Raw genomic sequence first — 23,685 nt, forward strand, 5'->3', positions numbered from 1 at the left:
AAAGTGCATTTATTCTTAATTAGTGTCTTTATTCTTACATTTTCTTCAAACTTTGGTAACTGAGCTAACAACACAGCTCAAAAAACATTTCTCTATCTGTATCAAAAATCATCTCGTCCTTCCTAAAGACAAGGTTTCCTATTTTACTAGGCAAGCAGCTTTAGTCCATTAATGAAGGTAACACTTACAGCATTGGTCTTTCTAAGATATTTCATTAAGCAATTCCATAAAGGAAAAAAAGAACTTTAAACCTGTCTTTTTTCCTTTGTTTATAATGCAAAACTTAAATATAAAAATGCAAAAGGGAAACACAGCAAGAAGCAAGCTGTCTGTAAGGGTTTATCAGAATATTGGGATTACCAAGTTGCTACCTTTTCAACAATTTTAATCAACATTTAAGTGCCTTGTCTGTAAATTTCACTATTTACAAAACAGTAACAACAGAACTGTAAACTGAAGGTGAAAGCTAAACACAAACACAAACACCTAAAGAATTACAAACAGCAGAGACACCACCAGGCAACTCTGAGGTATGGTCAGCAGCACACATTGCTGCAAAAACACTTAAAAGAGCTGCCTAGGAAAAATATCATCACCATGTTTTTTGAATCATCTGAAGACAAACACGTCAACATGCCCATTTATCAAGTTTACTTATATTTGCCTAACCTAAGCCACTGCCAACCAAAATATCAGCCAGTTCATCCAGTTTCAAAAATGAATGAACAGCTGACAGAGGAAACCCATACAGAAACATTACCAAGCATCTTCCAAAAAGAAAGAAAAACACAAAGAATCCAAACACCACCTCTGGCTCTTAGAGGATGAAGCACAGCGAAAGACAGGCACTACTTGTCAGCTCAGATAAGGAACACAAGTTTTCCTCTGACTGTAGTTCAGGTATGGGATGAGCAAGGCCACATTCCCCCTGCTTCAAAGAACAGATTCTGCAGTTGCTGTGACCCCCAGAAGGGACTACAGCTAAAGTTATCACACCCTCTCCAGAAGGAAGTGTGTGCTCCTCTTAGAAGGATCTTATCAAAAAATCTTCTGAATATTTGAGTTTTTCCATCAGCATTCAGTGCATCCTACCATAAGTATTACCCAGCTTTACCAAAGTACCATCAGGACTGCTCCTAGCTATGGAAAGTTTATTTACCAAGTAACATACTTTCTAATAATCAAGTATCAGGTAAAAGTGGTGATGGCATGATTTCAAGAAAATTACACAAAATGAACAGATTACACTGCAGTCAGATCCCTTTCATTTCCCTCTTGTTTCATGCTACCTTCTACCACTAACTCATTTTCACCAAAACCCACTCCCTCTTCAGTAAATTCCTCAAAGAGCAATCAGTGAATAAACAATCACACTCAGACTCACTGAGCACTACCTGGGCTAAGAGCAGCATGAAAGTAGACTCATGATAATCTTCATCTCATTATTATGCTTTGAACATCACTAGGCACTGCAAAGCAAGCTACTTTCTTTCTGGCTCAAGTGAAAAAGTAGCTCAGCAAAGTGTACAGAAATTCAGAGTTGTAGTCCAGATATTCATTTCAAAACCCTAGTTTGATTTCTAGTAATGCATTATGTATTCGTGTATACAATTCCATTTGAAAATGATGTTGTGAATACAATAGAACATTTGAGTTAGTTAAGAAGCTTTAACAGCTTGATAACAATTCATTTACAGATAGAAAGAGATTATGTAGATAGAAAATAATGTTTCCAGCTACTCACTTCAACAGAAAAACAAAAAGGGAATCCCCAAATCCCCAAAGTAGCATTCAGCTACTACAGCTACATCAAGTGATTCTGTTCTTAAACTCTTCTGTGGACATCGCCTTGGACACCACCTGAGTCCATGAGTTAGGAAAACTTTTGATCTTTGCACAGCCAGCCTTGCTAGTAAAGTGGATTTTCAATGGAAAACTGAATGTTATGGACTATGCAGTAATTTGGGATATCGGGTCTTGGATTCAGCGACCTGCAGTACCAAACAAGTCCTGTCATAATAATTCACAGCATTAATATCCATATCCTGCTGAACACATTTCAAATAATCTCAGAAACAGGTGTGGTCAAACAGAACTGAAAAAAGTTACAAAAAGATGACTGTCAAGGATAAACACCAGCATGGAACCACTTCCACCTGAGGAATAAACAGAGGTCAGGGGTTTTCAGTCTGGAAGAGATATTCTGGAATATGTCAGTACACACAAAGATCTTTTTTCTGTTTCCCTACCTGTCTGCTAATGGGCACTGTCACAAGCTATGGGAAAAATCACCATGACAAAACTCAGTGCACTGCGTGAGAAAGCGATGGTTATTCATAAAATCTCTAAATTTATTTTACCACTCACTCTTTCCCAAGTTCCATCCTCTCACACTCCCATACCCCTGGATTCCCAACAAGCATCTGGGGAAAATCCATTTGGGTACAACACTGAGGATGAAGGTTGTCAGCTATCAAGGCTTCACCAGACCTCTGACATTATTCCTGTCTGGTAATGGTGAACTAGGTTTCGGACTAATCTTTTACACCCATCAGTCAAGGGCTTACACCCTTACACCCTTCAGGAGTCAGCAGCTGTTGACGGGGTGATCCTTTGCTCCAGAATTCTACTTACTGCACCCTCAATAAATAGCATTTCTCTCTCCACAACTGATTCATGGTGGAGTAACAGGAAAACAAATGGCACAGAAGATATGGGACACAAACCTGTAACCCCCCCTTGTGCACATCAGGAGCAGAGTTTGCTCCTGACGAATCATTCGTGCTGCAGCTTACCAGAGTGCAGGCCTTGCCAAGCACACCATCCTAATTTTACTGCTAAAGACAGCTTCCCAGAGAACTGTGGGTTTTCACAATAATATGCAGCATCCTTTCAACCCTCATCCTGATGTTCCTTATCCTGGCTTCACACATGTACAATTCTACAGGTGTTTCACTCATAAAAAGCCTATATATTTCCACTAAAAGTCTCTGGAATACTGGTTTAACAGGTCTTTGATCTGACCCAATAAAACCAGTAAGAGATTTTCCACATCCTCCCTTGCTAGCCTGTAAAAAGCCAGAACACAGCTTTGCCCATGCAGCATTCTACACAACCAAAACTGCTTGCATGCCTTCTACATTACATTTTTGTAGGAGCATCTTAAAAAGAAATATGAGATGTCCTGTTTCTGCAGGCTATTGATTAAGCAGGGCGAAGCGGTGAGAAGAGACAATCAGTTATTAGGGTTGGAAAGGACATCTGGACATCATCCAGTCCAACTCTCCTACCAAGGCAGGGTCACCTGGAGCAGGTGACACTGGAATGCATCCAGGTGGGTTTCCTGGTTTTGAATGTGTCCAGAGAGGGAGACTCCACAACCTCCCCGGGCAGCCTGTTCCAGTGCTCTGCCACCCTCATTGCAAAGAAGTCCTTCCTCGTGTTGAGGTGAAACTTCTTGTACTTTAGTTTATGGCCATTTTCCCCTATGCTATCGCTAGGCACCACTGAAAACACTCTGGCACCATCCTGTTGGCACCTGCCTTTGAGGTATTTATATGTATTGATGAGATCCCCTCTCAGTCTTGTCTTCTCCGACTGAACAGGCCCAGCTCCTGCTGCCTCCCCTGGTAAGGGAGATGCTCCAGACCTCTCCTCATCCTTCCAGCCTTCCGCTGGTCCCTCTCCAGCAGCTCCTCGTCTCTTTTATACTGAGGAGACCAGAACTGGACACAGCACTCCAGGCGTGGCCTCACTAGGGCCGAGGATGCTGCCCCGGCTCAATCCCCTCGCGCCCTCACCTGCCGGGGAACAGAGCCCGCGGTGCCGCTGCCCGGGCCCTGCTCCGTTCGCTGCGGAGGAGTCTCGGCGGCTCCCGGCGCGGCCCCGCTGCCCCTGCGGACCGCGGGCACCAGCAGCCGCCATGGCCGAGCCGCGCGGCCCCGCAGCGCCGCCGCCATCATTGAGCGGGGGCGGTGCATCCGCCCCCCGCGCAGGCGCAGCGCGCCGGGCTGAGGCGGGCGGCGCCATCTTGGGTGAGGGACGGCGGGCGCCATGCTGCCCCCAGGCGACAACGACTGGATGGGGGAACGGAGCTGGAGCCGCGCCAGGGAAAGAGTGGGCTGGACATCTGGGAGAATTTCTTCACGGGAAAGGTAATTACACGTTGCAGTGTGCTGCCCAAGGAGGGGGTGGAGTCACCACCCCTGGAGATGTTTAAGGAAGGACTGGACGTGGCACTTCGTAGAATAACCTGAGTTAGACGGGACCCACAAGGATTATCGAGTTCAACGCCTGGTCCTGCACAGGTGTCCCCCAGGAGTCACACCCTGTGCCTGAGAGCACTGTCCAAACCCTTCATAACTCTGCCAGGCTTGGTGCTGTGACCACTTCTCTGGGAAGCCTGTTCCAGTGCCCAAACACCCTCTGGGTAAAAAACCTTCTTGTAAGACCGAACCTGAGCATTCCCTGACGCAACCTTCTGCCATTCCTTTTGGAGCCCCTCTTAGTGCTATGGTCTAGTCGACAAGGTGCTGCTTGGTCATAGGTTGGGCTCCCTGCCCTCAGAGGTATTTTCCAGCCTAATTGATTCTGTGTTTCAAATTGATTTGTGTTTCAAAGCTTCAGCAGCCCCAAAACCACCTCCATCAAGAAAAAGAAAGTATGGGCAGAGGAAGATGCAGCAAAAGCTCCTGGAGTGTAATAATGTGTTCCTATAAAAGGACTGAGATATGTCCTATAAAAAAATAAAAAGCCTTCCTTCAGAAAACAGAAAGCTCAACTCTGGACTAGATGACATTTCTCTTTGTCAGTTAGATAAACAAATAAAAGACCTATCCAATAAGATCATGTTCCAGAAGAACCTGCCCTACATGGTTATTGATCCAAAAGAGGAAGAGCTCCATTCTCTTTATACATTCTATTCTCTGCTCCTTTGTCACAGTGGAGCTGTCAGAGGATGAGGGAACATGTCAACCTGTTTTCCGAACTTCATGATGTAACCAGGGCAGTTTAATTTTATGTAGTGGTAGAGCACTGGAACAGGTTGCCAAAGAATGTAATGGATTTTCACTCTGGAGACATTCAAAACCTGCCTGGGCACATTCCTGTGCAACCTGCTCTAGAGGTGACCCTGCCTCAACAGGAGTTGGGGCTAGATGAACTCCAGAGGTCCCTTACAACCCTAAAAATTCTGTGATTTGTAATTCTGTGTAAGCCACTAGAAGGCAATGTAGGCTCAGTCTTCTCTAGAAATGCCAAGCTAAGCCACAGATTCCCGGCAGTGCAGTAGTATCTATCAGCATTGCTTTGAACCAAACTTAAAGGACTGTTTCAATTAGAAATAAAATTTCCTTACTTTTTTACATTATCCTCCATGTTCACAGGACAATACATTCCTCACATACAATTTTATTAAGCTTCTCACATGTAATTAAGCATACATTCTACATTTGACATGATAGCAAGGTTGTCAGGAGCCAACTTTTTTCCTCCAGACAACTGTGGCAGTTGAAGTTTCATGGATTTCACACATATGTAGCAAAACTTGTTTCCAATTCTAAGCACGGTGATAAAATGTCCTAACCATGTGGCAGAAACACATGAAACAAGAAATTGGAGGAGTACAGCAGACAAAACAAGATGTAGGAGGGCACATCTTTTAGGAGACCTATGCTGAGCGATGACACTGTGCACCTCTCAAAACAGACTTCTGGGAACAGGAACAGATGTATTCTTGAGGTACAGGCCTTAAATACATAAAAAAAGAGTAAGATGGTGTAGCAGATGTTTTCAGGGTCCAGCCTACAAGGGAAACAACATTAGAATACAGGAGCAATTCTCTTGATGACTAAAAATGAACCACTTCTGGAGTCAGGCTTTTTCTTCCATTCCATGCTTTGTTAGTGTGACTGTGACACCACCACATGTGAATGATGAATCTATTTGTGACTGGTCAAATGTTCAGAAGAGTGTAATCTTACCACAGTGACATCCTGTACAAAAAACAAGGCTGAAAATGTTATGGTGACTGAACCAAACCAGCGCTATGAGGCATCTTGCTTCCATCTGCATTGGTCAGAAGTTTCTGAGGTGGACAATGCACAGACAGATGGGTAAGTTTTACATGTTCTGTGTTACTTATCCATACCTGCTGTATGAGGAACACGCTCAAAAGACAGTACATTCCTACCTATGTGTGATCCTGCTATAACCTGTGTAAAGCCTGCTGAAACTGAAATCCTTTCTTTAGCTGGGAGTGATCCCTCCCTCCTTGTCCGGTCTCCTAGTCCAGTGTCCCTTGCAGGCAACACTCAACTGAAACAATCACAAGGGACTGAAGTAACAAGCTTCAGTTTGGCAGCAGCAGCAGATTTATAAGGGTTAATTTGAGCAATAGCTACAGATGGAAAAGAAATTATGTATCCACAGTATCTGTACAATATAATTAACTTCTCAAAAGAGTTTTTTTCATTGCTATATTTTAAAGGTTGTCTTCAAATTACAGGTAAGTCCTTTATACGCTTGAAAGGCATAGAAATTCCCCTTCCCACACAAAACCCCAAACAATGTATTATAGTTTCAAAAATAGTTTGAACCCACAAACAAGCTTGGTATCAGTAAATCGGGTAAAATAACTACGTGCTAAATAAAAGCACATCCAGTGGAAAGAGCGCAGAGAATATTACAACTGTGCTTGGTTTTTCCTTGCAGCATCTGGCAGTGGGTAGCAGGACAGAGGCAAAAGTCTCAGTGGGTCTCTTCCTCTGTCTGTTCTGCAATAGTTTCTGTGGCACTGGCATTTGCAGCAGAGTTGAGAACTTCTCCAAAGTCTCCCCCAGCAGGTTTGCTTCCTCCAACTTTAGACTAGAACATAGAGAGAACCCCAACAAAGCATAGTAGTTACTTGGCAGGCCAAACATGCTTAACTGTACAAAACCAGTATCTGTGTGAGTTTAATAACTCTCTTCAACAAAGCAGCTTTTCCAGGTCTAGGAGACCTCCACAATATTCTTAAAACAAATCTGTACATATCTGGGGCAGGAAACACTCACCAGCAGATTAACACAGCAGTCTCCCTTTGACTTTAAGATACATGAAGCAGCCCTTATTCCAGGGCTGATTCCAGAGTCCAAAGGTTGACACACCCTCAGTTACAAATGGAAAAAGGTACGGAGCCCTTCAATCCATGAAGTCTTTAGGAGATTAAGAGTAAAAACTCACTACTATATTTCTCAAGAAAGAACTTTGGACAGTTTTGAGTCTCAACAGCAATTCCTGAGATCTTTAGAGGAACAAAGCAACTATTTTATTTTCTCCAGGTAACGTGTTTGTCTTTTCACTTCCCTCTGCAGCACACACTCTGTGGGACTGCAGGGGTATTAATGCCAATTAGTTGCATGAGAAGGCCTAGTTCCCCTTGCTATCACTTGCATGCTTCTCATCCAGCCCAGTGTGCCCAGGAGAAGTCAAATCTGGTTCTGATTACACAGATTAGTTATTTTTAAAGTGAGTTTTTACCTGGAGAAGTTATTAATGGTTGTTTCTGGCACTTGAGGCTTTTGGGAGTGAAGTAAAAAAGGTGCAAGGGCCTTTTGCCTTTTATGCCAGAAGTGAGACACGTATCCCAAGCTATTCTCCTGAGTAGGATATTAGTCCCTAGAAAGGCATGAAATAAAAGCCTAGACAATTCTGGATACCTAGTATTAGGTATTAATTATTTTGGATACCTAATACTAGTTCTTTGTACAGGTTACCTGGCTATTAGTTCTTCTAAAGGCATCATCCTGTATGAGGTGCAGGCAGCCCCATTATTTTATTTGAAAATCATTAGGCAGAGAAACCATCTCCACAGCACTTTAAAAGATGATCATCTAAGCACCTCTTCAACAGTTTACCAGTAACTTAAAAATAGGCTGCCCAGAATCCACTTGAGTCTTTTCTCCACATTCACAGCTCCACAATCACCAAGGTGTTTTAGAAAGTCTTACCTTGAAGTTTTCAACTTTTTCCTCAAAGGATTTGAAAGTAGGAGAATTTCTATGAAAATAAAAAAAAAAAAAAGGAACCACAGAATTAAAATCACATCTAGTTAATCCATAAACATCACAAAACAAGTAGACAATTGCTTTTTCCCAACAGCAACATGAGATTTGTTCGGGGATCTTTCCCTGTTTTAAAGATAGCCAAAAAATAGTTTACATCTGGATCGCCCCAAGTACTACAAAACTAAAATTCAAACATACTCAAATTGCAGGCTCACTTTCATGTTTGGCAACTAAACATTGCCAGGTCTAGCAATAGGATCCTTCATATCAACTTGAAAGGGAGAACTAGCAAGTATTTTAGGTTTAGCTTATTATTCCCAGTGATTTCAAACACATTTCTGGCCTAAAGCATTTGTTCAGAAAATCTTAGTCATCACTTCTGGTTAGCGTAATACATTATTGCTGAAGAGAGCTCATCACAGTTTGTTCCCTTTTTACAGGAAAACTAATTCAGTTTACTTTGCTACATGTTCAATAAATAAAACATGCTTCACAGTGGCATTTTCTTCTAACATGTTCAGTTTATGTGAGATTCTCCCTTGCCTTTAAGTGCCAAAGGCAGCTGTAATTACAAATAGTAAGTTCTGCACACAAAAAGCAGGACAGCTTGGAATTTCCAGTGCTGAGGGCTAGATAATAATTAATTATCATTCATTAATTATAATTATTAATTAATAATAATTCATTAGGGTCATAAGAGTGGCTTACTGCTCGAAGTAGCTATGTGCAAATTTGTGCAACACTTTGTACACTTTTTCTGCCTTTACATAAGATGGAAAATGCTTGCCTTCAGTGGACCAGGACTAAGGATTACTCAAAAATGTATTCTATAAATATTGAAGACAAGGGTATTTTTCAAAAGAAGTCTACATCTTTCCTTCTTCCTTTGCTTGGAATTTGTGTAGGTCACCCAGTTAGCAGCACTCTTTCCCTTGGGAAAGCACACAGTGACACATGCATCAAACCAGACTCTCAGGAGATGGAGGGACACAGTGCCAAGCAAGCAGAGAGAAAAGGGAAGCATTCCAGATCACCAAGAGACTTTTTTGTGAAACCACAGGGGTTTTTTTAGTAACTTTCATTTCCAAAATATATGCCAAGCTACTGCCTTTTAAACTTGGAATCACTTAGTAGCATTACACTCTATCAGACAGGGAAAAGCTGTTACAGTTTTCCAAACAGTAGGGAAATGTCACTTTCCAGATGTTTGATAACCACCTCTGTTAACCAGAAATAAAACAAATTTTATCCTATATGTTAGTACGGGAAATCTACTACAAAGCAGGGTGCTTTTTTTGTTTTTTTATAAAACTATGTTAGTTGACTTAAGCTTAATCTGACTTGATCCCACACATGAAAATAAATAAACCAAACAGCTGGATTATGCATACATTACCTCATAATAGGCATACTAATTGAATGTTGTATGGAGCGTATACTAAATGCCAGCATTAAGAGAAAAGAAAGCGAAACGTTAGCTTAAGTATTACATTGAGAAGAAATTGTCTTAGAGAGCTGACTTCTGTAAACTAGCTTTGGTAAACAGCCAAACCATCTTACACAGTCTAAGTAACTGCTTGGGTTTGCTTTCTTAAATTGCTTAGCCATGCACACACACAAGTACACCAGAGCAAAAGCTGCAGCAACCTTTTTCTCTTTTAGACAGATTCAGGTGCCATGCTTGTTAGTATTTGTTCTACTTAGCTTACTGTTGTCTGTCTGCTCAAGTTTCAGAAGCAACAGGAGTCATGCTGCATTTACAGTTTTGGCGATAGCAAGTACAAGTAGCAAACACTTGAGAGTCTTATTAATCAGCTGATCTTCCTACTGAAAGAATTACTCTACATCCAGAAGGCTTCCCTTTCAGTTCAGTAAGTTTCTTACATTCATCGATACAAGTTATCTACTCATCAATATATAATATCCAACAAAAGCAGTCACATCAGTCAGTATTCAAGGTCAGGTTTATGCTGGGAGCAGGGATAAAGTTCTGGTCCTGTGTTCTGAAGTTCATGGAGGATTTCTATAACCTGCCAGTGTTGCTATACAGTTACTGTTTGTCTAGCAAGAAAACACGTCTACTCCTAGAAGGTAACTGGATATATAGATGAAGGAGCTCCCAAATAGCCTCGACACCACCTGGCATCTAATTTAGTTCCATACAGAAAATCCCTGTTTGCTGCAGATACAAACAAGCCTTATACATTAAAAATTTCTTACCAAATACCACAACAGTAACTTAAAATTATTACAAGTGATTTATCTCAGTTTTTCATAACTATATATGGAATGTCAGAATTTGTCTGGGCGTTATGATGTCTTTCAAGAGAATACTTTCCAGACAGTTGCTAAGGGAGGAGAGGAGGGAAGGGGAACAGCTCTCTTTTAAGATGTACCTCCAAACTTTCAATTAGCATCTCAGCACAATCAATGGAAGATATATTCAAAGAAGAAAAAATCTCTGTTTATTTCAGAACAAGTTTTAAGAGATTCTTTATGAGGTCTCATCAGTAAAAACAACAAAGTTCTCTTAAGGTTGAAATCTTTTAAGGCAGATGCACAACTATAGGTTCATTTGTAGTTACAGCGTACTGGGAATCAGATACACAAGGCCAGATGCTTTCCTGACATGTCAGTAATGCACAGCTCTGTTTCTTCTATTTCCCCAACCCCTTTTCTCCTGTGTTTCATTTTTATGGATAGTCTGGGTTTCACAGGCTTTTCCAGAACACAGACAAGCTGATTGTCTTCTAGACTGTAATTTATATTCTTCATTGTCACATGAATTAATACAAGTTCTGGGCCTGCTATATGGCAGGTTTTATTACAGAGCTACACCAAAACTAACTAAACCACAGCTCCAGCAGCTGCCTCACTCGCTTTTGCAGCTTCCTATTAAATCACTTTGCAGTGCCCAAATAAAGACCTGCATGTGATGTTTGCTGCTTGGAATACATAGAAATAGTCCAACATGAAAGAAATCACACCACTATAGCTGAGAAGTCCCTCAACCAAAACAATACAGGGAAAGTAAAGCCACAATGAAGTCAGTGTAAGAGTTTCAGAACAAAAATGCACCTGCATATTCAGTATTAGTTCAAGTATCAGGCCCATCAACTCTCACTTCCAGGAAAGAATTTAGGCATCTAAACCTTTCTGAAGTTCAGAGTTGGCCTTGGGTAGTCATATAGCCTTTGGACCTGAATTCACCAGCTGAATTCCAGATTAATTTGGTTCTTGCAAAAAACCAAAAAAACTTAAAAGGCTTTTAATCTTTTGTTTCAAGTGCAGCTAAGATCTTCAACATCACTAATTCTTCACACTTCTGTTGTGTTTTCTAAACACAGCTGTCCCTGAATTTATAACAATACCTTGCATTTCCATCACCATGATTCTTCCTAAGAAGCACACCAACAGTGTGGACTTCTCTGATACTGTTACATTCCCTCCCAGTGGCCCAGTTTCTGATAAACTGTACTCAGCACCCACAGAGCCACTAACTGGAGTACTTAGGACACTCTTAAGGTATTCCTGAAGTAGAAGACAGCTCTGAGTCTGTGCTTGTACTTGTCCAGTGCAATAGTCCAGTACTATAACTGGGGAACACCACAGCCTTAAGGTAGAAAAGTGACACCTGTTAAGTGAGCAGGTGAGCTCTGCATCCAAAAAGATCAGAGAAGTCTTCCAGGTTCCCACTGTCTCACTGATGCTAAACAGGACATTTGAGACTGGCTTGTATTCTTATACCTGACTAAACTGAGTTCACGTAGCATCCTGTGCCTTTGCCCACCTCCTCCCCTGGGACAACAGCTCCCACTTAGTACTCTTGGAGCCAAATCCCAACATCTTTATACAGATCCTACTGCTGTCTTTAGCTACTTAGTGGGAGAGTACAGAAAAGATTAAGTCAGACTCAGGTGTGCATAGATGGGCTGAGAAGCAATTCACAGAAGTTGTTACACAGGATTTTTAACTACTGAAAACACCAAGTATTTGCTTAGATCAAAGGTAATGTAGATGAAGTAATTAAAATACTGGCCCTGCTAAAGTAATCAACTCAAGGGCTGTTTCACTGGACAAACTATGAACAAAGAATATATAAACTATTTTACATTTAGACTCTAATAATTTAGTTAGAGTCACAATGTTAAACATAAAAAGGGAAAAATCTCTACTCTGCCACAGCACAAACACTGTACAGACAAAGAAGGAGGAATCCTGCATGCCATTGACCTCAACACCATATTCTGTCTCTTGATAAAAAACTCTGCAGAATCATTTTATTTGGTTTCCTTCTAACAAGAAAGAGAGACTAATTAATTATTATGTATACTCAATATTTCATGTTCTGAGATAGTTACCAGGTGAACATGAAGTAACATCTTCCCTGACACTAAGAGAGCTTCAGTTTTATCCTTACTAACACTGGAGAAAAGAAGAAATTACCTTTTACAGACAAACTTTAATCAAAAACTTTAATGGAGACAGTCTGACTACATGCTTAGTTTCAGAAGCAATTCTTGTGTCCACCTTACCTAAAGGAATGTGAAAATGCCTGTAGTCTGCACAATGCCAGAGTAAGCATTAAAAAGAGAAAGGAAGTTCTGATAAATCTGAAGAAAAATATGTAACTGTGTAGCTGTACTCAAAGTGTTTTCTCACTAGACTTCAAAAAGCAAGAGGTTAATGGCAGCACTTTAACATGGCTGATTTTATTACACTGCTGCCAAAGCAGCAATATTCTGTGAGAATGTGTGAATTTTTATTTGCCCAACAATTGAAATTTAAGGCTAACAACAAGAAATTACCTGTGGAGATGAATAATTGTATAGGTTCCAGTAGTAAGAACTATATAATCAAGGAATTGTAAGCTAAGCATCTGATTGTATTGCATCCAGCAGGATTTTTGCAAGCAGCTCAAAATAGTTCTAAGAATGACTGGCAGACTTACCTAATGTGTACCAAGGGCTGTGTCATTTGGCACAAAGTCAAGATATGTTGCATGCCAACAGTAGTTAAGAATTAGAAAGTGCCAATAGTCTCTTAAAAATGTAATAAAATCAAGCCACTTCTATGAGGCAGCACAGTTTAGAAAGAAATAAAACACGACTGGAAGGAACAAAAAACCCAAACAAACAAACCCAAACAAAAAACAAAAACAACAAACACAACAAAAAGAGCCAAACAACAAAATACAAACAGTTAAAGATATTAGTTGTTAAATATAATATTCCACAAGCTGAGAAAGAGAGCAGAAATGATAGTGCTATGTGCACCCCACAGAGGCAGGCAGACAGTGCCGCCTGCAATCACACCAGAAAAGTAAGAGCAGCAGAGGAGGTGGTAGCACATATTGCTTCTCTTGCCTAAGTAAAATACACACCACAGAATTCCTCAGCATCAGTGAGGACATATAAGCAGATTCTGCAGCAAGTCTCCTACCTCCCCTAGAACAGTTGCTGAAGGCTCTTGATAGATTAGCTTTTAGAAGAACTAAGTACGTTAACAGCATAAATTTATTGCAGTGATCACTTGCTTAAATAACAAAATGCAATTACTCAGGAAAAGGTAAAGAAACCTACCTGACATCTTCAAACTTCTTGGTTATGACTGAACCAACAGAAGAAAAAGCAGCAGAAGCCTTCTGACCAGCCTGAGACAGGGTTTCTGATGTTCTCTTGTAACTGTGTTCAAGAAAATATTTAGTTTTCAGTTATTTTAATAGAACACATAAGGAAACTTTTGATGTGTGTCTATTTGTATCAAAGGCAGAGGTACACTTCAGCTTTGGGGTCTAATGGAAAACCTACTTAAGCCATTATTTTGAGCCTTCTGGCTACAGCATCTCTGCCACCTCTGAACAGACCCAGTTCACCAACATGCACCTACTATCCCACCCTAGAACAGATCTGCTATTGTAGGATTTAGCAAAATATAAAATAAACTCACACAGAAAACACCCTGATCAATAAAAAAAAAAAAAAAAAGAAAAACTCAAAACAATATAAAAGAAAACAAAACAAAAAACCAACACTATGCACACACACTGAAAAAGGCCTAGTTTTTTGTGAAGTGTCCAAATTCTTGTACCACGCAGTTCTGTCAATAAAATTCCCTATAAAAAGTTTCAGTCGCATCTTGTGGCATTCTGTGGTCATTAATTGCAGAAGGTAGCTTGCTCTAGACCTTAAGCTAATATTTGTGTTCAGCAAGAACAGTAATTGTGACTTCATGCTCTTCCTGCATGGGCTCTGTTTATAACAATTTTTCAGGGTGGAAAAAAGGGGTATTCTGTTGGACTTCGGACACATTGGTATCTCAGATCTATCAGACAAAAATGTGTGTTAGAATAGCCCAAATTTTGGTCAATCATTCTTCTTTCGCATGAGACATGGCTTGCAGTGCTCTACTTTTAAAAAAATCTATGTTGATTTACCCAGAGAAGTTTTAATACAATTTGGTGTTATTTATACTCACTTCACAAGAACAGAGTGTTTAGACATGACACAAGATCTAAACAGTTTTCACAATCATCATGAGCTGGTACATACGCTGTGGTTGATGTAACATCTTGCCAGCTTTTGGTAATGTTCTGCTTTAATTCCTGTAGTGAGTTTATTCCCAGCTTTCTCTTGATTTCTGCTAGATGCTTCTCTTTGGCAGCTAGCACTTGTGAGAGCGTCTGGATTTCCTCTTCCACCTGCGGCACGAGAGTTGTTAACAAGTGGTTAACAGTTAACAAGGACTATACCCAACCATTCAACTATGTATTTCTTTAAAGCATCTACTAGACTTCAGTAATGGGACGGCTAACAGGGGTTTGTAACATTGCCTCACAGTCATTCCTAAATACTAAAAGGGAAATCCAACAGAGACAACAAGAGCTAATGAGAAAGTAATCTACCTGCAGCTAGCTCTGTTACTGGAATATGTACAAGGAAGTTGGTAACTAAAAGATTGCATAGCTAGAAATTATTACCTATGATATGTAAAGGTTGAAGATTAGTCAAACTCGGGACAATCGCCAAGCCCATATTCTACTTCCACGTCAGAAGATACACCAATGTGTGACCAGTATCAGGAAGCTCAGAGCATGTCTGATCCATACACAGATTTTGCTGCCTTGCTTCAACAGAAAGGTCCTTTTGTGGCTTAAGCCAGCACCTGCAGACTGGATCCAGCCACAGGAGCGTCTTCCCCAGAGCAAGCGTGGAAATGGTGGCAGACTGAGCAGCCAAAACCCACACAAACACACAACACACAGCACCTGCTCTGTAACTAGAAAACTGTATTGTTTGTAAACTTCCTTCTTTACTCAGATGGCCACTTAAGACTCTCTGGAAAGATGACCAGAGATGTCAGCACAGTTCTACAATGCCATTCTGTGAGCTTTATAGAAGTGATAGAGGCACTAAGGCCATATGTACAAAGGCAAGGGCATACCTCCAATCCTACTTCCTCATCCAGGCAAGATCACCCTACTTTAGATTATCAGGCTGCCCACTCATTTAAGCTCCTTACAGGAGTACAGCCCCTTACTGTACTCCTTACAATACCTTCAATGCACCTCTGTTTGGATATCTGTCCCAAGTCCAGCGTGATGTATCCTAGCAGGACCAGCCCACACTCACTACCTTTGGCATGAAATGATACTCAGGACTGCCAAATATAATAATGTATTAAATGTGCTTAATTTAAAGCTAATCTTTGTTTGCCAACCTTACACTCAAGTTAGGATCTTTCATAAGGGTCCTAAAGTCCCATAGAGCTACTAAAGAAAAAAGACTGGCTGCTTAAAAAAGCTTGACATTGGCATGTATCAGGCTTGATTATTTGCTTGTCTGTCCTTCAAAGAATGCTATTTTTTCTCACTCTTAAAAATATTCTGTTATGGACAAGAACAGTAACATGGTTAGACATTAGCAATACAGTGCATACACAGATATGACTACAAAGCATTCTTCATGAAAGAAACAGCTTTAGCTACTCCACACCAGTTGAGACAATACTTGGGTTTTGCCTTCCAACCATGTTCTCTTTGCTGATTTACCCCTTTCTCACTAGAGAAAAAAAATGTGTTAGGTATTTATGTATCTTAGTTTAAGATTATTCAGCACTTCCAACTTAATTTCACACTAGAACTGGCTGTTCTTTTCTCCTTGACACTCTTCCTTCCTATCTGTAAAATACACAGGAGTGCCAGCTTTAGACACTCACAGAATAACTATGCAAGGCATTAACTGTAGGTTCAAAGATAACATTATCCCAGATTTACATTATGAAAACAAGTTTAAGAACTATTTACAAAAGAATTACCTTGGCAAGCTCTTTTCTTAGCTCATCCCGTTCTTCTTCTGAGAGTGTTTCTGCCATACTGACTGTAGCAGCAACATCCTCTCCAACCTCAGGTATAGAGTCACTCCTCAGCAACCCTTGAGATGAATAAAGCATTAAAAGTTAGATTATCACAAGTCTGCCAAACAGCAGCTAACATTAGTATACAGCTTGTTTGTGCAAGAGCACAAAGAAAATTGATGAGAGGACACCGAAGTCATGTTCCCCAACTACAGGAAGAAAACCAAAGGCACTTTATATTTCATTCTATCAAGCTGTATTAAAGCTCAATATAATGGCAACTGCTGCTATAATAGGAGACTGGAAACCTGTTGAGAACACATCCCACTACTCTGTGAGAGAAACCTAGGTGCAGAACACTACATCCCGACCAGTGTTTCCTACACAGCCCTGCCCAGGAGTCTGTGTACACTCTGGTGTCTCATTCATCTGGCACAGAAACTCTGGAAACACTGGAGATGCTCAAGGCCAATGCAGAGACTCTGTCCCTTACTACTCTTCAGATCAGATTTAAGTGTCCATTCTGAACACACTGGGTGCAGCCACAAGCAAGGTTAACAACAGTGGTGAAAACTACTGCACTGCAAATATGAGCTCTTCCACGGTACCTTGCTTGATCTCTCTGTCCCTAGTAACTGGGACCACTGTGGATAGAAAGCTGCAGATATCGTGGAACTTGAAGTAAGCTGCTGGTTTGCACTTAGACCTTAAGACAGAAGGGAAGCCCAGAGACAGAGCTCAGGAACAAAAGGCTGTTACTTCAAAGCAAGGGAGTACTGAGAAGGAACTGATAAGGATGTGCATCCACTCAAACTGCTGTATCTTCCTCTTCCAAATCCAGAAACCAAAACTCTGCCAAATTCCTATATAGACCACAAACATCCCTATGGTCTTCATCAACTTTTGCTTTCACGGCTTCAGGGAAACAAAGAAAAACAATATGATGCAATAACTGTAATGATTCATTTTTTATTAGTCCTTAGTGCTTGCAGTAAGACCATTTTAAACACCTTTTATGCAACACAATTTGCAGCAAAAGATTTCCCATTTTGTAGCTGACACTTAAACATGAAGTTTGCCAAAAACAAGGAATTCTGTTCTAATTGCAGAGACCAGTTTGCAGGGAAACTGCATGCTGGAATGATTGTGGATTCACAGAACTAATTCTCTATTCAAGAGGTAAAACAGTCTTATAGATAATATAAAAAAAAAGATAAGCTAAATAAAAATCTTAAAATACAAGAGGAAAGAAATCAGGATTGTTTATTAGTAAGGAGCAATGACGAGTGGATGTATTCATACGTACACGTGCGTGTTTGTGTGTATATATGTACATAAATACATCATTCATCTAAGTTGAAGATGCATTAAGTAACATTTCCTATTAATCGCTATAGAAATTCACCATCTAACCAATAAAATTCCATTCCCATTTCAGCAGCTTCTGATGGCACTCCATACTATCCTTTGGTCTGGGAATCAAAAACTCATTAATCACTACTATGATTTTCCTGTGGTGTTTCATATCAAACAGCTACATCACAATCAACTGAAAAATCAGGGGAAAAAAAAGATTCTGCAAGTCTGTAATTAGTTATAAGCATTCTGTGAAACATGCTCCTAGCAGCTGTCAAGCTGAAAACGAGAAGAAACCTTGTTCTTGATCAAATTACTGAATTCAGGTAAAACTCAGTTCCACAAATTCTTTCCGAAGCAGTATGTTGTCTGCCTGTATTTGTGTCCAGATCATTTGTCCTCTAGAAGCATACTGCTACATGGACAGAACTTTAGTGAATGCTGTTACCACAGAGTACAGAAGAATCTAGATTTAGAAGAGAAGGAAGACTACAGGAAGAAAATTAAACCTCATTCTGCATTTACTCATGAGATCTGTGCCACGTTTCCCCAGAGATTTATGTGTCTTCTACACAAACATAATATTGGTCCTGTGGGTTTCCCAACAGACTATTTTCTGTCAGAAATCTAAGTCAGTAAGAACTTCAAAGTCTAATGTCCAAACCAAAGCATAGCACTATAGCACCTAAAACAAAGGGTTACGTCTCACAATCAGATAACTTGTGTTATACATCAACATCATATACATCATATTTCCTTAACAGTTAAGAATGCCACACCTTTTTGTCAAATTGCTATTTAACCTATTAATTACATAAACCTACCCTGAAGGAAAACAATTTGAACTGCATTTCTTCTTGACACCCTACAACCCCTCAGTATGTTCTACTATGACTCCTGACCTTGATCTCATCTGCAGCCCTTCAGGGACCAGTTGCTTGCCATCACAAAGCCATTTCACAAAGTTTGCAAGTACCAAAACCACACTGACTCCAAGAGCATCAGCCCAACCAGCTGAAAGTCTGTTCAATCTGATTACGAGGAGTCATCTGGATTAAATCACCAAAAATAGACCAAGTGAATCCACCACTAAGAAAACATGCCGGATTGTCTCCTGCAGCAACAGCTTCTGTTTGGGGAATGTAGCTTCTCTTTGGAAAACTTTTTTTTCAGACTGCTCTGTTTCTTGCCTACCAAATGGAATTTAAGGCACAATGCTAGGAAGCAAGGGAATGATCTCTCCTCCCCTTCCCATTCCAAGAGTTTTTAGGGAAACAGGAAATCACTACTACTCAAAGTCCTCCATACCTCATCTTGCACATCTGACCATGCCTTCCTCTTTTTGCCTTCTGAGCCCCTCCCATTTATTACTTTTTTGAGCTCCACATGAAGTATGCTAACACCTTCCCATCGATCTTCATCCTGGTACCTCCGCTCTCTCTCCTGTCACTGTTCTCCCCTCTGTTCCCTTTGCTCCCATTCCTCAGTTCAATACCTGCAGGACACAGGGTTCATCCATCCATCCTATGGGCAAGGCTGTGCTGGGCCATCTGACCAAGGAGCACTTGTCTACACAGCTAACAACCCACAGAATTCCACAACAGTGTGGCTACAACACAAATGTACCCCATAAACTAGGGCTGGCAGCCAGTAAGATCCTGGCTTTGAAAAAGCTTCCTAAGGAAGCGTGCACCGCCCACCTTAGATCTTTCTATGGGGCGTAGGGCAAGAAACCAGGAAATCAGCAGTCAGGCAACAGATGGAAATGCCTTGGCTCAAACTACTACTAAGAGAGCATTTCTCACTTGTGGTCTTTTTTTGCCAACAGAACTGTTGCTATTGTTATATAAAATCATTATTATGGCTTTCAACTTGTTACCCTTCGTTATGTTAGTTCTCGTGCATCATTAGAGTTGTGAAGGACTTAAAATTCAGTCATTTGGTACTCTATTATAACCAAGTTTAACTGAATATTTCGTGCTTCACAAACAGAATAAAAAATCTGTTCGGGGGGAAAAAATCATAAAAATCATTAAAATGCTACTTAGATAGTATTGAGAACACCTACTTAGCTTTAAGGTCAGGTTTTAGGTGTGTATTTCTAAGATTAACATATTTTCCCAGCAGTTTATTAGATTTACTTAAATGAACCAATTAAAGACATGAGTAAGTTAGTTGATCAGGACTCCACAGATCACATTCAAGGAAATGGCATTTAAGTCCCTATTATTCTGCCAGGGTAGGCACAGCATTATAGTAATTCAATTAACAATCAGTTTTTTCTGATTTGGGGTTTGCTTTGGCCAGTTTCAATCCAAGTTCATGCTCCTATTTTGACCAGAAGTTCCTACCTCCCTGGGCTGAATTCAGAAATCAGCAGCAAACAGGAGCAGTGTAAAGAAATACTTTTCATTTTGAATGAGCAGCCTTGGGTGGGGTGGGGGCAGGTTAACCTCCATAAAGCTTTCTTTTACATGGACATGTTCTGCATGCGACACTCAGAATGAACATTGTGGTCACCACTATACAGTTGGCAAAGCTAAAGAAAAAAAGTGTTTGTTATAGCTCAGGAGAACAAGCTGTTGCAATGTTATAAGACCACTCTAATAGCTGAGTTACATACAGTACTACAAAGCATATTTATTCTGCAGTATATAAGAAAAATCAGATTTAAGTACTTCCCATTTATCTCAGTGCAGAAACCAAAGTGAGACATTTCTTCAACCTAGAGGAGAAAATTATTTGGCTTCTCCCAAATGCTAATTAGATATTCATTCAGAGCAAATGAAAAAGAAAATAAAGCCCAGAAAGGGCTGGTGGTAATGGTGATGCATCATCACCTGACACAGAGAGCTGCTTCCTCTCTCCTTTGGAAGAGCTGGAGATGCAGTAAGTGAATGCTGACCACTGCTCCCCTGTAGCTCCCCATTCAACAAGTTCACAGAGAGGGTTGCTATAGCTCACAGAGAGGTTCCCCAAGGGATGTATGTTTCTTTAAAATTTTAAGTAACAAGCTCATTAAAAAAAAAAGTTAACACCTGTGTAACTTTGCTTTGCCATACCTGAAGTAGGTCGAAGCTTTCTATATTTAAAATTACTCTGGAAGAATACATCTGGCAGCAAGGAATGGAAAGGAATGACGACAGTAAAACCAGACTAGGATGTGCTGGTAGACAGCTATGGCATTCTGTACAACAGGTTACTGTCAAGAAACTCATAGGGTTAAGCACTAAGTGGATGCCACTGCAGCACAGCACAAGGCAGCCCCAGTGCAGTTCACATCTGCAGGTGGAAGGTTTGCAGAATTTTAAATGCTAGGTGGAATGGAGAAAAGGTTTTAGAAGGCATTTTTGTTAATCAGTGAGATTTTCAGTATTAAGGCAAAAACAGATTTTAGACTAGCCAGAGCTCTGAAGTCCTACTACAAATGCAATTTCTACCTCCTCCCCCAAAAAAATCTAATAGTCAAACTAGGCAAATTATTCCAATCTTGCAGCAGTTCCTAATTGGTTTGCCACTTCATTTTCCCTCAAACTGCCTTTCTACTGAATAAATAACAAATAATGTAAGCTGGTAAACATGTAACACGAGATATTAGCTAAACTGAAGCTAATATACTTCCAGAATTAACAGCAGGCAAACTTTTCTAGATTTTTAATTTGAGAAGATTTACAGGTACTAATTGCTAAGCATTTCATGTAGAGATTTTAAGGAAGGAAGGAAGTTACCAGACTTTGCCAGTGTAGGTGATCCAGGTGGAGAAAGGTTTATGCCAGGCGACAAGTAAAGATAATTTCTGTTCACTCCAGCATTGAAATCGAAGGGCGATTTGTAATCCTCATATAGATCCATGCCAGACATTTCAGAGCGCACAGCCATCCTCTTCTCCCACTGAAGCATTCATTTTCGCTTTCTGGGGTGACCCAGACAGCAGGATTCAGAAACCCTCCATTTCTCCACATGACACTCACTGTGTCTCCTCAGAGAATTCAGCTCTGCTACATATGATAGAGCCGTCTAGCAAGAGATTTCTTAGCCATCCTGTAGCTGCTGCTGTTTACATGGCACAAAGGTAAGTTCCTGTAAATTTATAACTGAGGCTGGACTTAAACAGACTGTTCCTTTAACAAACATTCACAGGGCACTGCTCATGGCTTCTGTAAGAGCCTTGGTCCTCTGCAGAACTGCATCAACTATGTTCAATGGTTTAAATAAAAAAAGGTCAGCTGACTGCAGCTACACCAGGGTATCCTTAATCTTCTAGGGCACAAAAGGATTACCAGCCATAATCTATCCTATATACCATCTGTGTTGGACTTTTTCCTTTGATTAATGGAAAATTCTGCGTGCATAGCTATTTCCCCAGCTGCTTTCATCAGTGTAATAACCACTAGTGAGAACCCAGTCTCTGCTGCCCAGGTATCACACCATACTGCAAGTTCAGAATAGGAGAGAGCAGCACTGCTCTCTGAAGGCTAGGCTATAAACACCACCTAGAGTTTATTGATGAACGTTCTAATGTGCATTTTGTTTTTTTGCTCATGAGGCTAAACATATCTGGGTTGGAGGGGGTTTTGTTTGGGGGAGGGAGTTGTTAAGTATTTATGAAGTACACTGTCCTATGTCCTTGGTGCTTCAACCACCATTGTTTAGAGCAGCCAGTAAAGGCAGTAATAGAATGCCTGAAATATATTTATGTTTTGACACATACATCATAAAGATCAACTTATATAAACCATCTGACTTCATGCCAGGCCTCTAAGATTCAACTCTGGGAAGCAGAAAGGCTTCTTACCTAAAAGAGGCACTCAGCAAAGTTTTGCAGCACTTCACTACAGTTTTTATTTTTTTTTCCAAGGTCAGCTTCTTTCACTGAAAACACAAGCTTACTAGCAATGTAGATCACCTTTACAGCTGAGCAACAATTTCCTGCCAAACCCCACACCATCACCTGGGATCCTCACTGCTGCCTGTGCACAGAGGAGCATAATCAAATGGAAGTTAATCTTTTCCTGCACAGTAAGGACAGAGCTGACCAAGCATTATTCCAGAGAAGTGAAGGAGCCTTGCAGCATACCGAAGTCAAGTCCAAGCAAAGTAATCCCCAGGCATATGAGAAGAAAGCACATCCCTCCTGGAATTTAAACTTCCATTTCCACTGCAGTCAGTCAGTTGCCACAGGAACAGACCTTACAGCTAATTAAAAAGCAGGTCCTTTAGGCTAAAGACCTACATTTGGTTCTGGTGCAGAGTACCTGCAGGCTCATAACAATGAGAGTGCTGGAGCCTGAAACACAGGTCTCTGCTATTTTCCAAACTCACCAAAAAGAAGAAAATAGAATGCCCCTCTGCATTTCTGACACGTGGCTGTGATGTCTGCCGAAAATACTGCAAAGTTCACCTGGCAAAGGTCAAAGCTTTGGTCACAGATTGCAGTTAAAGCATCCAGAGGCAGCAGAGAAACGTAACACAGCTACAGTAATAATATACTCTTTTAACCAAGTCTGTTAATATGAATAGCTACAGATTGTGCTTCACAGCTTTCCCTTGTGTAGCTCAGCAGTCGGGCTGCCTTCTGTGCAAAAGGCTCAGGCAGTAGTTGTGCTAACTGGGTTAGGCAAAATGACAAGTTATCAGATGTGGCACACAAAGAGCTGGGTGTTTTCTCCCATCACTCTCCCGACACAGAAAGAGAAGGGGAGGCTATACCCTAGGACTTTTTCCCAACCCTAGATAATCATTCAGTTTTACACTGGTCAATGCTAGCTAGCTACAACTGCAAGTAGTATTACAGAAAAAAGAGCCCCTTATGAAAATCTGTTGATCCCTGCTAACAATCAAGAATACAATTTCCTAGGCATTTCCTGGATGCAAACACTGCATTCCTGTCTTTTGCAGGAAATTCCTTACATTCAGATTTACCCAATAC

General features: G+C 40.7%; 1 protein-coding gene across 3 annotated transcripts in view; it reads right to left on the reverse strand.

Moving 5' to 3' along the window:
* Positions 1–23,685, reverse strand: part of TPD52 (tumor protein D52) — a 120,496-nt gene that overhangs the window by 75,050 nt on the left and 21,761 nt on the right. Inside the window, exons 1-6 of one of the 3 annotated variants that reach the window (XM_058832605.1) lie at positions 21,485–21,941; positions 16,362–16,477; positions 14,597–14,745; positions 13,628–13,729; positions 7,989–8,037; positions 5,370–6,864 (exon numbers count right to left, since the gene is read on the reverse strand). In XM_058832605.1, the coding sequence (XP_058688588.1) occupies positions 6,748–6,864; positions 7,989–8,037; positions 13,628–13,729; positions 14,597–14,745; positions 16,362–16,477; positions 21,485–21,656 (705 nt within the window). In that variant the 5' untranslated portion in view covers positions 21,657–21,941 and the 3' untranslated portion in view covers positions 5,370–6,747. Of the gene's footprint in view, positions 1–3,800; positions 6,865–7,988; positions 8,038–13,627; positions 13,730–14,596; positions 14,746–16,361; positions 16,478–21,484; positions 21,942–23,685 lie in introns of those variants that run through there. The other 2 variants (XM_058832606.1, XM_058832607.1) reach the window with 2 other exon arrangements.

This window comes from Poecile atricapillus, chromosome 2 (genome assembly GCF_030490865.1).
Source record: "Poecile atricapillus isolate bPoeAtr1 chromosome 2, bPoeAtr1.hap1, whole genome shotgun sequence".
NCBI classification, from domain to species: domain Eukaryota; kingdom Metazoa; phylum Chordata; class Aves; order Passeriformes; family Paridae; genus Poecile; species Poecile atricapillus.